At 31.9% G+C, this 15058-nt stretch overlaps 1 protein-coding gene across 1 annotated transcript; it reads right to left on the bottom strand.

The window, feature by feature from the left end:
• Positions 1 to 933: 933 nt before the first annotated feature.
• LOC113854177 (TPR repeat-containing thioredoxin TTL1) lies at positions 934 to 4843 on the bottom strand. The gene is made up of 7 exons (XM_027485063.1): positions 3465 to 4843; positions 2980 to 3175; positions 2677 to 2861; positions 2249 to 2582; positions 1962 to 2166; positions 1759 to 1865; positions 934 to 1629 (listed from the first exon to the last, which is right to left on the bottom strand). The coding sequence occupies exons 1-7, from the start codon at positions 4358 to 4360 to the stop codon at positions 1477 to 1479; spliced, it is 2076 nt and encodes a 691-aa protein (XP_027340864.1). The 5' UTR covers positions 4361 to 4843; the 3' UTR covers positions 934 to 1476.
• Positions 4844 to 15058: the final 10215 nt, after the last annotated feature.

The following is a 15058-nucleotide window of genomic DNA, read 5'->3' as shown; positions in this document are numbered from 1 at the left end:
ATTCCCTTTTATGGCAAAAATCCCATTCTCATTTCTACATTTTTTCCCCTTCCACAAAATTCAACTTTGAAATTAAAGCCAACGTAGGTAAAAAGCACCTTCCTTTATAACAAGTTAATTTCGATCATTGGTCACAAGAAGATCTACAAAGAATGGCAATCAACTAACCAAGGCCCACTATTTAGGATGAGTTGTTTCGGCTTATCACTTTGTTATTAGACGGGGAAGCATACAGCTTCACATCAAACACCGACCATCACCACCTTTTGGAAGGGTAGGTGTGATGAGAGTGCCCCTATTTCAAAGAGTGCAACTTCTTAAATGCCCACATGTGACCTTAACCCACCCATCACAGAGGACGCACTTTCACACATTAGTTTTTATTTATTATTGTGCTTTTCTCAAGCATTATTATCTTAGGTTTAATTTAAATAAACAATATTTTCCCGGCATTTTTAATATGATTTAGGGGTCCACCGTCCAATCCAATTATAAAGGGTAATGCTAAAAGGTGGAGAGAGTTATGAATGGTATCAACCACCCAAAGACCACACCCCTCTATAACATAACCAACCCTTCATTTAAAACACATGTACCTTACCTTTAGATGTCAAACATAACCAAAATAAAGCCATCAACTTAAATGCCATAACCGACTATTTTCCAATCCCAAGACCCACTCAGCTTTTCCAACCTCTGCCCAATGCATAAATGACAATTCCTTCTCAACACTCTTCAGTTACACTGGGTTTAAGTCTTAAAGACAATATAAAAAGCAAAGAGATTTGAAAAAATGAAAGCAACTTAAGAAAAAATGGGAACTTTTATTGATTAAATGGCTAAAAGATAGGACAAGGAAAAAAGAACAATAATAACATTTTCATCCTCCTTTTGCTAACTCAGTAGGTACCCCACCACTCATCCTATCTCCCCTCAAAGGCTTCCAGCGTCTTGTATATATCATCACATATATACATGTACAGATCCCCCTCTAACTAGCACAACACCCTCCCCTCCCTTGATTTCTATATCTGTCTATATTTGTCTATCTTAAAAGGTAATTTAAACTCATAATTAAATCAATTGTACAGACATATAACATTTTTTTTTGTTTTCCTTTTAACCTTCAAGAAACTGGGGGTACAAGAATAGATGACCTAGTGAACGAAACGGGGTAGAGAAAAAGAAAATCGACTAAGGGAGTTGGGAGGAACATGGAACCAAAGAGCAATGGGGAATGAATGAATAAATAAAAACTCCAAAAGGAACTAGACTATTTCTAGGTTCCAATGACATTGGCTGCTAAAGAGATTATTATCTGGTTTTGACTATGTCACAGGTATCAAGTGATCACTTTATGGTGGGATCAAAAGACTGGAAGAGCTGTAGAGACTAGAGAGTTTAACTGGAGGTGTTTGGGGCAACAAGAATATGGAAATGCAGAAGACAACAGAGAAGCATTACAAGTCATGAGTTCTAAAAGCTGTAATGCCTCACAGAGTGTTCCAACATGTCGCGACTAGGGCACACAATTTCCTTCACTCGGCTGCCATTTTTGTATATCTTGAAGGTTGGTACAATCCTAACATTCTCTGCAGTTGCAACTGTTGGGCTTTCTTGAATGTCCACCTTTGATCAAAGACAAAAGAGGATCGCACACATTAGGGAACTCGCATATTGCTCTCTTTTAAATTCAAATAAAATGAAATAACAGATAGTAAAGTCAAAAACACTTCATTAATGTGTGAAGTGAGTTACCTTGAGGAAGTTAATAGATGGATATCGACCACATAGTGTATCTACAAATGGCGATATTTGCTTGCATTGCAAGTTAGATGCAACTTCAAAATGGACAATAGATACACCTGCCAAGTTTAGAGATATTATTATCAAGAGAGTTGAAAATATAACAGCTGACTAAAACGAGTTGCAGAGGACTCCTCTTTAACCATTTTAATTACCTGGTAAAGATATCGCGGCTCTAAACTGCTCAAGACCTGATACTACTTCCACTTCACCACCAAATTTTAAATTATATACTTCTTCCCCACGTGATTTCTTTAGGGAAACTTGTGCATGAAAAAGAGCTTCAGCAACTTCATTGTCATTAGGAAGTTCTCTCCGCAAGACTTCATAATCTTTGACTGCTTCTTCCCACCTTTCTAGCTGCATGTAACAACAAGGAATGATGACATCACTAACTCCCACGAAAAAGATCAGTACCATACAGAATAAGAAATCAATTCACCTTGCTGTTTGATGCAGCCCTCCGAAGAAGGGCTTTGGTGTAATTTGGTTGGATATGTAAGGCTTGGTTGGAGTCTTCAATTGACCTTTCCCATTGCCCAAGCTTAAACCAACAAGCTGCTCTATTACAATATAGAACAGCATTTGAAGGGTCCAATCTCAAACCTTCCCCATAAGCAGAGCAAGCTTCAGTGAACCTTTCAGATTTAAATAGATCATTACCACGCACTCGAGCTCTTGCCACCATCCTTACATTGTTGAGCAAAACAGCAACTTCAACATTCCGGGGATCAATCTGACTGGCTTTCTCAGCAGCTGTAACTGCATTCTCAAACCTGCAACACACCCGTCATCCATTTTCACTCACCAACAGAAACATTTGCCATCTTAGGATTTCCAATGAAGGTCTATAGTGTATGAAGAACTCACCTTCCCAATGCCATCTCAATCTGAGCTCTGACAAAATAGGAATAAGCTTCAGCAAGCATCCCAAAAAATCTAGCTTGAGAAGAGGAATTACTAAGTAGTTCCATTTTGGGAATATGAAACATAACCGATTCTGCATCATCTATTTGGTGCAGCTTCAAAAGGGCTTCTGCTCTACACATAAAGAGCTGTAAATTCAATTTCCAACCAGTTCAGACATTTTATCCACACCTCCATAACACATTCAACTCAAACATGATAAAAACAATTATAACAAGTTATTAACATCATCAACAACAAAAATACCCGAGGAGAAGAATCCGCTCCGGCAGCAACAGCAGCATCAACTTCCCTCAGAACACTCTTCCAATCCCCTATTCTCCTAACATCCCCACATTTGCTTATATGCTTTTCCACCACTTGCAACTTCTGCATCTCACACGGATCTAACTGCAGCCCGGGATAACAAAGATGCTTCCTAGCATTTTCCACTTGTCCCAACCTGTTAACATCACCACTTCCCATTCACATCAAAACCATTCCATATTTTACAACCAATCAACTAACTCAAATCCAAACAATCTTACACATTAGGAATCTTTGCAATGCCATCAAATCTAACAACCAACAACTTTAATCTCTTATGAAAACACTTCCTAAATTAAATTAAAAAACAAATAGAAACAACATATAACAGAAAAATCAAACAACAACCACTAAAAGATCATGATCTCCACCAATTCCAAATTCCAAAGATCTCAAATCAAAACACACTACGCTGACTTCCTCACCTAAGAAAAAGAGAAGCCAATCGCTGATGAGCTCTTCCATAATTAGGATCCAACCTCACAGCCTCCTCACATTCCCTCACAGCCTCAGCCAACCTTCCCAACCCAGTCAACGCCGCGGCTCGGTTACTCCGGTACGCGGCACTCGCCGGCGACATCGCAATTGCGCGATCGTAGAGACTCAAAGCATCAGCAAAGTGACCCCTTTTGTAATGTTCATTCCCAGCTCTCTTCAGCTCTTCCGGATCCACACTCTGCACCCCTCTCTTCACCGTCTCATTGCCAACACCGCACCTCGAACCCGAACCCGAACCCGAACCCACCGTCTCCGCCTTTGCGCCACCGCGCATTATGCTCCCGTGGCCGTAATTCCCCATCCCGGATCCGAGAACATCCGTTCTGGAGCTCCGACCCGCCGCCATCCCCGTCTTCAGGATCTTGCCGGAAGGGCATATGTTTCCGGTGGGGAGAACATTCAGCGCCGGCGAATTCACCGTCTGACACGAATAAATTAACGGCGCCGGCGCGGATCCCGAATCGGATCTAACATGACCCGGTTTGAAACCACGCGCATTCCCCGCCGTGGGACTGTTCTCACTGGAACCGGAAAGCTCGCCGGAGTTGCTGTTATTGTTAGTGTTACCATTGCTTCCGGCAGGTGTGGATTCGGATCTTCGGGTAACCGGGTTATGCCCGTTTCTACCAGAGAAGGATCCGGAAGAGCTTGAACTGCTACTTGCTGCGGGTCCTCGGGTTCGCAATGGCGAAACAGGTGAACCCAGATCGAGTTCTCGGAAATCGGGTTTGTTGGTGTCGAAGTTCACCGTCTCACGGAAGCGATCGGCGAAGGCGTCTATACCCACCACCTCGGAAACGGGTTTTCCCGAAGAATGAGACATTTTGGAGGAAATGGGTCGCGAAAAATTGAATCTTTTCGTCACCCTCTCTCTCTCTCTCTCTCTCTGGGTTAGCAATGCCTGTTAATGAAGAAGCTGCGGCCAGTGGAGAAGGGCGAATTTGGAAGCTCTGTAGAAGAAGACATGAAGAGAGAGAGAGAGAAGAAGAAGGAAAGAAAGAAAGAGATGGGGATCTCGTGATATAAAAGGAGGAAGCAAAGAATGAATGTGAGTGTTGTTGGAATTCTTAGAGAGAGAGAGAAATAAAGCTTTTTTTTTTCCTAGAGAGAGATGAAGACTGTGTGTGGTGTTGCTGTTACTGTTTCAGTTCAGTGTGTTTAGAGATAGAAAGAGAAGGATGGAGAAGAAAAAGAGTGAGCTTTTATTTTCATTTCCTCCTCCTTCACCTGCTGCTTCACGAGACAGGTTTTACTGCTTTCTTTCTTCTCTTCTCTTTACTTCTTTGCTTTCTCTTCCCTTTTCAATTTTCATATTTTTTAATATATTAGTAATAATTAGTAGTAGAATATTTCACATTTTTGTTTTTAATTTTTGGTTCGGTTTTTCTTCCTCTGTGAATAGTGCTCTATCTGTATTTTTCTGCCTCCATAATTCGCTTTATTTGTTGTTGTTTTCTTGAGCCAAATGTCACCCGAGTCTCTTTTGGGAGGTGTGAGAATCACTCACACTCTCTCTCTCTCTCTCTCTCTCTCTCTCTCTCTCTCTCTCATCCTTCGGCCAAAGCCAAGTTTCTCATTCCCTGTCATTTCTTCACTTCACTTGCCACTTGTCCTCCATCTTAATTACTCTAGCAAAGTAGATAAGTTTCCCCTTTTTTATTTTTCCAAATTTATAGATAAATTGGTACAATGAATTTCATATCTTTTCCTCGTGCCCCCCACAATAAAACCTCACTAATGGTATTTCACCTTAGAAACACACGCATTAATTTCCTAACTCTTGAAATTCATAATGAAGATTCACTGCCTCTAATTCCTCGTAAATCACAAAAGCACTAAATTTCTTAATTAGATTTTAAGTGCCCTGTAAGTTTCGAACCTGCCATGGAATGTTACGAAAAAGAAAAATAAGAATTGCTGCAATTGTGACATTCAAGTTAAATACCATGCTTGAAAGGAAAGAAAGACACATGGTGAATTAGATAATCTTCGAGAAAACAATATTTATACGACTAATGAATGCATCAATCCATGTGTTGAAAGAGAATTAAAGTGTAATTAAGGCCCCATAATCCAAATCAAACGCGAAAGAAGCATGGTATGTGGGTGGGTGTCTGATGTTAGTAAAAAAAAAAGTCTCCCACCAATAAATAACCCGCTGCCAATGGTATTGCATTGCCATCAGAGTCACTCACTCCCTCACTAACTCTTTCATCCAAATTCCTCATCCCCAAACAAACAAAGTCCTACACCACGTGGCATACAGAAAGTGGCAATGGACCACCCAACACAAGCAGCATCAAAATCAACCCTAGCAATAGCATTTGCAGGAATAGCCAGCGAAGAACAACAATCTTCCCCCTCCAAATTCATTGTTTCTTCTTCTCCAAAACCCCATCACCATGAAATTACATCTCTTACTTCACACCACCACTAGGGGACCACACTCTTCTACAAGTGGACCCCACCTACACCTCACTACAATTACTCTTGTGCATGCCAATATTTACATACACCCAACCTTTCTCTCTCTTTTTTTTTGAAAAAAATACATCTAAAAGATACACGATTAAAACTTATAATTATAAATTTTTATTTAAAATAAGCATTTTGTGTGTGTCTCTAAGCTTGCATTTCCTCTGTTCATCCTAGATTCTTGAGTTCTCCACATTATTCACTGTCTTACGCAAACAAGAAGCAGCTAACCCCACTGAGTCAGATTTTATTGTAGACTCCTAACGTTATGACCACCGTACCCTTCAGTCTGAATACTAGGTATGAAAATACATAGGGAGAGAGTAGGGGTAATATGGGGAGTTCATAGGTGCAGTGCTCGACAGAAGTAACTAGCCATGTGTAGGAAGAGGGTGTGCCAGCTGGCCTTTCAGGGGAACCCAAAGTGTAACAGTGGCATCCAGCTAAGCACTTAACGGACACCGTTTAACGCCGTTAGTGTGACGGAGATGGATGGTAACCCTCGTAGAATGATGAGGCACTCCATCCTATTCATGCCAGGTTTGCGCCAACACCAAATCGTGCCCTTTTGCGACCACTATCCACTGCACTCGGGTCCACTGCAAGCCCTCACCAGGGTCCGACACGTGGGCGTATGAAACATGAACCGCTTTGTGATGGGGTGGACTTTTTTGACCCAGATCTACGGGAACGAATTAATGGGTCAGAGTCAAATATTTTGATTGATTGAGAGAGCATGGTCAAATTGGATTCATACTCAGCAAGCTTATCATTTTGTATTCCAAATTCTCAACACCTCGCATTAGTAAACATTCATTGTGATTAGAGGGATCGATCAATTTCTCTATGATTTTGTATGCAAATGTTGTTAACTATGTTGCTGTGTTCTACGTTATCATCAACTATGATGTTACTTGACTCGCGTCATGCTTGATCTGTCCCGTAGCAACCATAGCACAGCATGTTCATTTAAATGCCTCTCACATAATTTTCAATTGTTGTTGCTGAAAGAGATGTTCAATTGTTCATTCATTCACGTTATCTTCGTTTTCTTGCGATGGATTGATTCTTGGATGATGCAACTTGGTCGTGCTCACATTCTTGTAGCATTCTGTCACTCTTTTCTTAATGTCGGGACTTTTATTAATTAATCCAGATTGTTAATTGGTTCAATTTGATCAACGTTCTTAATGATTTCCTTAGTTAGTTACCAGTATAATAAGCTTATAGTACATGTATTGACAAGTTTCTCGGTTCGTACTCTTGATTTTGTGTTTATCAAATTACTTATTAAGTGCCTATAACCATTCTTTATTGATTGATGCAACCCATAGGAGATTCTATTATTATACCATTTGAGACAAATTCGGTGTAGACAAACATAAGTAGTTATATTTAGCTATTCTGGTCCAAATAATAAATTTTTTTATTTAGTTTAATAATAGGTTAATTTCTTTTACATGTACATTATTAAAAAAAAAATTGTATTCTAACAATTTGATGATAAATTCATCATTATGAATACAATTTTGTCAGATAAAAGTGAAATTATTAGTATGTCCAAATTCGTCTTAATAATATGATATATAATAGGCAATTCTATTAGTGTAAAATTTTAATATATATTACTAATACATTAAATATTAATATAAGATATTATATTTGTGTTAAATTATAATATTATATTAAATTTAAGTTTTACTTTCTTTATATTCCAAAAATATTGATGTAAAATTATTTAATTACATAAAATGAGAAATTACTAATTGATGTCAATAGTTTAACTAAAATTTCATACAGGAGCAAAATAAAAATAGAATTCACAGTTCATGACTGGTGGAAGTTGACTTAATTTGTAAGATTTAATTGTGCCATACAAGTCTTGGATTGAATTTTGTAAGGCTTAAATATATTTTTATAAAAATTGTCACGTTTAAAATTAGTCTTTATATATCTTTTTGTTAATTCTTAATTAAACGATTTGTCTATATATCTCCATCTTGATCAATACATAATTTTTTAAAAAATTCAAATATATTTGCAGTTTTTATAAAAGTTATTGTGTTTAAAAATAATCCTTAAAAATTTGTTAAGATTGGATTCTTAATAAATTAATCAAATAAAAGCTTAGCTCCTGCCTTTTAAAGAAGGTTAATGAAAATAAATAAAATAGATTATACACTAAGTATTTGGCATGTAACAAGTTGAATCAAAACATCGTTAGAAAATTTTTAATACTTAGTTGACATATGTTAAATACTTGAACTAATTTTTTTATTAAATTAATTTATTAGGACTAAATTTGTTAAAAGATAATTTCCAGTACAATAAGTTTTATAAAATATTGTATACTAATGTTAAGTTAAAGTTTCATTAGTCACTCAGTATTAAAATAAATGAGAGTGAATAGCAGAAACTAATATTTTGTTTACTTAATTTATTTCAAACTAAAATTCAATAAAATAATTTTAAAAATAAATATAAATATAACAATTTTTACAAAGACTAAAATTTTATTTAAATTAATTTTGTAATTTTGCCTTGATTCATAACAACATCATCACCTTTTTTTTTTACCATCGATAAAGAAACGCCGACAGCTAATTTAAACTTTATATATTTGATTGCTTTGCATATAATGCGCGCGTATAGCATACATGACACATTCATTATATATAGAATTGCTATATAGGATTGCCTATGCATGCATCTATAATTCTCTACGTAGGAAGGACAAATAAGTAGTTCAAGAATTAAATCAACGATGGTGCTTGCGTCTTGGGTGCTCCACTTCAATTATTTTCTACCAAAAATGGTTGAAACCTCAACTTCCTTGACTTAATGTACATATATGGTATTTTGAAAATAAAAACAAAGAGCCTAAGTTTCCTTTTGTGAAAGTCCACTCAATAACTGTGTCCTGCTAATCTTATTGTCCTGTTGTTAATTAAATGAGGGCATTATCCGGAAGTGACCTTTACCAAGAACCAAAGAAGAATTAAAAGGTAGAAAGAAAGAAAGAAAAGAATCATCTTTCTTAAGCAATACACAACAAAATGGTTTATATGATGTTCTAGGGAAAGTTCAATGTACTAGACCCTAAGAATGCTTCTTCTTGGGGTATTGTATCATATATTATAACGTAACAATATTCTCTTGCTTTTACCCAAAATAAATTACTATTATCATTTCTTTATTCACTAAACAAAGCTAGAGAGCAGGACATCTTTTCGTTCTTGGCATTACCTCAATCATTATATTAATTATATGGAGGAGTTTAGCCAAAGATATGGTTAACAAGTGTTTAATATCCTCTCTCTCACACTCAGGATGATATAATTTATTGTACACACGATAAGGGTACCAATACTCTACCACTATTGGGGTGACTACATCTAAGTTTTGGTGGTATATATAATGGGGTCCATGGAGTCAAACTTGTGTAAATGCAATAGGGTTGATTGGCCATTCTTCAAGTTATGACAATTGGCATCACTATAAGAATTGCCCAACTATATTAAAGCACGCTCATGTTCCTTAATATGAAATTTAAATAGGATCACACTATTAGTGACTTTAAAACCATGATTACGAAATGAAAATTTTAAAAAATATCAAATAGAAAAACATTTACTTTAATTTTTTTAATCAGTATCCTTAACCATTAGTTATCATTTAGCATTTAAATAAGCAACAAAGCTCTAATGTGCTATAAAATTTATAAATCCTAAGATTGATTTCCAAATGGTTGCTCCTATAGCTACCCCTTCTCCATATTATTAGGATCCATTTGATTGGTGGTGTTGTTACTCTTAATCTGGCAGATGGGTTAGGTGAGAGTGCTTTATCATGCTCAAGAGTGATTGACAATTATATGTCTGAAAGAAACAAAACAGTTATGATCTCGTCCATTTGAGTATGGTAGATCTTGCTTTTATTACAGCTTTAGCGATTAACAAGTCATATATTCAAGTGCAAGAGAACAATGAAAGGCATATTCTATTTTGCAAAATGACAATACTATGAATTCAACTCGTATATTCTGGTTAATATAAGGGATATATGGTTCAACGGTCGTCATTTTTTTTGGTGAGATTGACTGAAGAGTCAAAGCCAACCCTTGCATAAATTTATTATATAGTTTTTCTAAATCTCAATTCTTTTTAAAATAAAAAATTAGAAGACTTAAATTAAATTCTTTATATTCTCATTATTATGTTTTCGAAACAAATATGACATTTATATGTCTTTTTATAGTTTAAAAGGGAGATAATATTTTTTGTTAAATGTAGTTTTCATCTTCTATTTTTTTTTTATTGATTTAGATTCTTGTAATTATCTCAAAACAATCGCTATCATTATTTACCAATAATGTAACATACATTTAGAGATATTAAATCGCATAGTATCCTAAAATGCCATTCACATGATATGACTAAATCGATATTTTATATATAAAAAGTATACATCTAAATTTATTTTAATTTTTTAATAAAGGTAATAAAAACACTGGGTTATAAAAACATGTTAATTAACATTTGCAAGTGTTGTCTGCCTAAGCTGATGCAACGATCTGAGTGTTCTAAATGATGGGATTTAGTGAAAGTTAATATGTGTTTAGATTAATGAGATGTTTGGTTAAACGTGCAAAGCCGTGGCCGACAGAGTTAGTGGTTTCCAGTTAAGAAAAAAATGATATGATATATTATGTTGCAGAATACACATACAATACCTGTGTTTATGCAACATATTCCAGTGTAACTTTTCCATGTGCTATGTTTACAGCATACGAACTCTCATCTTAACTCGAAAATAAAAGAGAAAAGAGAATGTTTAATTAATCATGATGTTATCCATTCAATTCTTATTGTTTACCTTTCACAAATTACTTTAATCAGATGAGAGGGACAAGAGAACGTATTTGTAACTCAACATGGTGTTTGCTACGTGTTAAATATTACCTATTTCAAATTAACATTTTTATTTTAAACATTAAGAAGATATATATTTTTTATTCTATTCTTATCTATTAAATAATTAGAGTGTTAATAGAATGAACTGATAAACATATTTATATTTTTAAAATACTGAATGAATTTCTTAAATTAAAAAAACCATCTTACTCGTAAATTGTCGAGAATTTTTTTTATGATAAACACTTATATATTATTTATATATATAAGTTTAAATATGTAAATAGTTACTGAAATATATTTTTGCAAATTAATTTTTATATTTTTTTATTTTAATCTTAAAATAATTTTTTTTAAATAATTCTTATCATTGTTAAGATATAACTAAAGAAATATTGATCCACCAAATGCATATTTTAGACGTAACAAGATTTAAATAAGTAATTAATTTACATAAAATATTTTTTTTTTAAATTAGTGTTTATTAAATTTCAATATTAATCTTATAAATTTTTAATTTTTTAAAAATAAATTTTATAATTATTTTTTAATCAGCATTCTTAATTTAAGCTGGACTTCATCTTCATCTTTAGAATAATTGTTAAGATAATATTATCGGAAGTGAAAATATTTTTTTTTAGAAAAAATTTTAAATATGGTTAGACGCTGTATTATGTAAGGAATGAAGACTTGTTTTACTATATTTTCTTTAACTCATATTTATATTTTTACTTAAATATGATTTTAGTCTTCACATTTTTACACATTTTTGTTTTATTTTTTTCAAATGTTTTTTTTAGTCATTTAAAATAGATTTTTTTTGTTTTGTTTTAGTTCTTATTTTTTTATAAATTTTTGTTTTTAATCCTTACCATTGATGTGATCGAACCAAAAATTGGCATATTAGAGTATTTTAATGGACCATTAGAATTAAAAGTAAAAAAAATTATAAAAAAGTATAAACTAAAATAAAAAAAATTATTTGAATGAATTAAAATAAAAAAATTTATTAAAATGTTAGGACTAAAAATATATTTACACTTATTTTTCACCGACTAAAATCATGTAAAGATTCTTTGTTATATAAGATAAAAAGACTTATTCTTATATAGTCTGTTTTGTATTGAATAGTAGAAATATGAATTATTTTCTTAATAATAATAAAAATAAAAGAATTAAAAAGTTTTAAAATATTATATGTTTCGTGAATTTTAAATAATGAAATAATTTAATATTAAATGTATTGATAAAAATTTGTTTCATTTAAAATTTTACAAAACAAGAAATAATATATATATATATATATATATATATATATATATATTTTAAAGACTAGCTATTTATATACTACGTGTAAAGTCAACAATGAGAAAAATTAAATTTTAACTCACAAAACGAAAGAACAACGTTAAAAGATTATTGTTACTACTTTCTTAAATAAATTAAAAAAAAAACTTTAACATGTGAAAATCAGTTGAGATATTTTTTATAATATTTCATAATTAATAAAAACAAATTATTTTTATCTAAATCTCAAACATCATCTTCTTGTAATAATATTTATAATCATATTATGTTATAATGATATTTATTTAAAATTATTAAATTATCTTTTATAGTTTATCATTGTAACATTTTTTAAACTTATCTTTTGATAGTGTTTTTTTACTTTAATATATTTTTGTTATTTTAGCTGCTTTATGAAATAATTTTTTTATTTTTGTAATTAATTTTTATATAATAATTAAAATAAAACTACATTACGTAAAAGACTAAAAAATATATTATATAAAACTTAAAATAAAAAATATAAATATAAATAGGATAATAATTTTATAATAAAAATTAACGTTAAAAACTATTTAAAAATACTTTTTATTTAAAAAATTATTTATAACTTTTTTTTATATATTAGGACAAAATAAAAAAACAGAGTTACGTATAAAAATTGAAAAAATGAAATATTATTTAAACATATATAATAAATAAAAATAAATATTTTTTTTACATATAAAAATTAGTTCTTCACTTAAGTTAGGTTTCAAGTTTGAGTTATTGTATATATAGCAACTTGAGTCAAATTTAATTTAAATTAAATTAAATAAAAAAATTAATATCTTTTAAATATTAATTAAAAATATGAGTAACATATTTACATAATAATTTAACATCTTTTTTCATATAACATTATTTAGATTTTAATTAACATTTTAAAGACATTAGTTGATGAAATTCTTAGTATAAATCTCCAAGAAATATCCAAACAGGAGTCTTATGGGCAGCTTGGCAGATATCTATTCTATGAAACGCGTGCTTGGGCTGTCTTAGACAACTCCCCGCAGAGTAACTTCGAAGATTTAATATATGGCAAAAATAAGAGACAATTTCACAATCATAAACACTTTTTTACTTTCACTGTTTACCCATTAATTCACTATGCTTTGTAGTATACTTCAAGGTACCAAAATCCACGATTTCTAGGAAAATGGAAATTTGTCTTTTACCACGTACACATTAAATTAATTAAGTTTACCAAACTAAGCACCACATGAGAACCAACAACAGACAATCACTTAGGTCTTTATTAATGTCTTTATTAATAAACAAATTAATAATATTATTTAAATAAAAGAATGACAATAAACACTTCCTAATTAGTAATGTAGGTTACGTTGAATAAAAGGGGTTAGTATTTTGTATAATAGTGCATCATGGTAAGTTTTGTTAAGAGAGACGTTGATATTTAATTAGTAGTTAATCGTATCAGGAACGGAATTGCCTTTTTATAAATTTAAATACTTGTAAAAAAAGAAAGACCAACAATAATTACCGAGGAACTAGTCTCACACATTTGTTTATGCTACCCCTTGTATGTGCCAACAAGTTGAATTTATGTTCATAGGTCAAACGGATTAATCAGCATTGCATTAGATAATAATAATATGTTTATGCTTCATTATTATTAATATCTTTCTTTAACTTCAATTTTTGTTCTTAAAAAAGTAAAATATGGTTTACGCATATGCATACATTTTATTATATCTATTTTCTTATTATTTTAATTAGTTTAAACTAAGCATACTCTTTAAGCTAGTCAAACCAATCAATTGGATGTACAAAAAATAAAACTAGACAAATGGGTAGTGTATCAGAGATATATACTCAAGTGAATTAAGCATAGAAAAATATGTTAAGAATTTAGGTTATAATTTAATTAAGTGTTGTAAATTAAATTTTTTAATCGTGATTTGGAATGCATAATAGCTATCCTTCTCTGAGTCTACCCTTTTAAATATTGACTCTGTCCACTTCTAATGAGATTTAGATCTGAAACCTCGAACAAATTTTATATTCACACGGGGATTTAAATAAAAAAGACACGAACCATATAGTTTTGTCGCTCAATTTATCATTAATAAAAGCTATATGCACATACATTGGCATATACTTCAAATATGCCCTTTTGAATAATTTTAGGATTGAGAGCAACTCCAACTATTTTCAGTTGTTTAATTTTACTTGAATAACTTCTGTGTGGTCTTACAAAATTACAATATTTTATTTGTTATCATTTAAGTAATTTTATTTTTTAACTCAAATTTAAGGAAAAAAAAGTGGAATATGTACGACATGAACTAATCATTTATTAGTAAATAGAACGTTAAAATAATGAAAACAATATAAAAAGAAAAGGCTGAAAAAGCAGCTTTAGATTGCTTATACTTAGCAGAACAGGAATAATTTAATCAATGCAGCTTTTATGCATTTGTACAAAAAAATACAGCTTTAAAAATGCCTGTCTAATTAAAATTAAGTGCAAGAACATATGTTAATAAAAAATAAAAAATTTGTATAAAAAGTTATTAATATATTAAATCGTGTAATATTTTATTATTTTTAATAAAAAGTTGCATAGTGTGGAGCTAAGAATATATATTAACAATATGGTTAAAACTATATTGAAATGCATTGATCATGCAAAGTGTCTCAAAACCAAATTGGCTTTAGAGCTGGTAGGTGTCTTTCCACCTCAGTTTTGCCCAGATTATGAAGACATAAGAATTCGATTATCCCTCCACCGTTGAACCTGCACGTGAAAGAAATGAATTGGAGAGGTTGCAAATTTAGAATGT

Source organism: Abrus precatorius, unplaced genomic scaffold, assembly GCF_003935025.1.
Source record: "Abrus precatorius isolate BTA unplaced genomic scaffold, Abrus_2018 Scaffold11, whole genome shotgun sequence".
NCBI lineage: Eukaryota > Viridiplantae > Streptophyta > Magnoliopsida > Fabales > Fabaceae > Abrus > Abrus precatorius.
Note: the sequence above shows the minus strand (reverse complement) of the source record. Positions and strands in the feature narration are given on the sequence as shown.

Bases quoted from the DNA above. Each gene is read 5' to 3' on its own strand.
- LOC113854177 (XM_027485063.1), bottom strand. From the start codon at position 4,360: ATGTCTCATTCTTCGGGAAAACCCGTTTCCGAGGTGGTGGGTATAGAC. The intron at 3,176-3,464 runs GTGAGGAAGTCA...TGATGTTAACAG, and splicing joins TTGGCTTCTCTTTTTCTTAG to GTTGGGACAAGTGGAAAATG. The intron at 1,866-1,961 runs GTAATTAAAATG...TAAACTTGGCAG, and splicing joins AGCCGCGATATCTTTACCAG to GTGTATCTATTGTCCATTTT.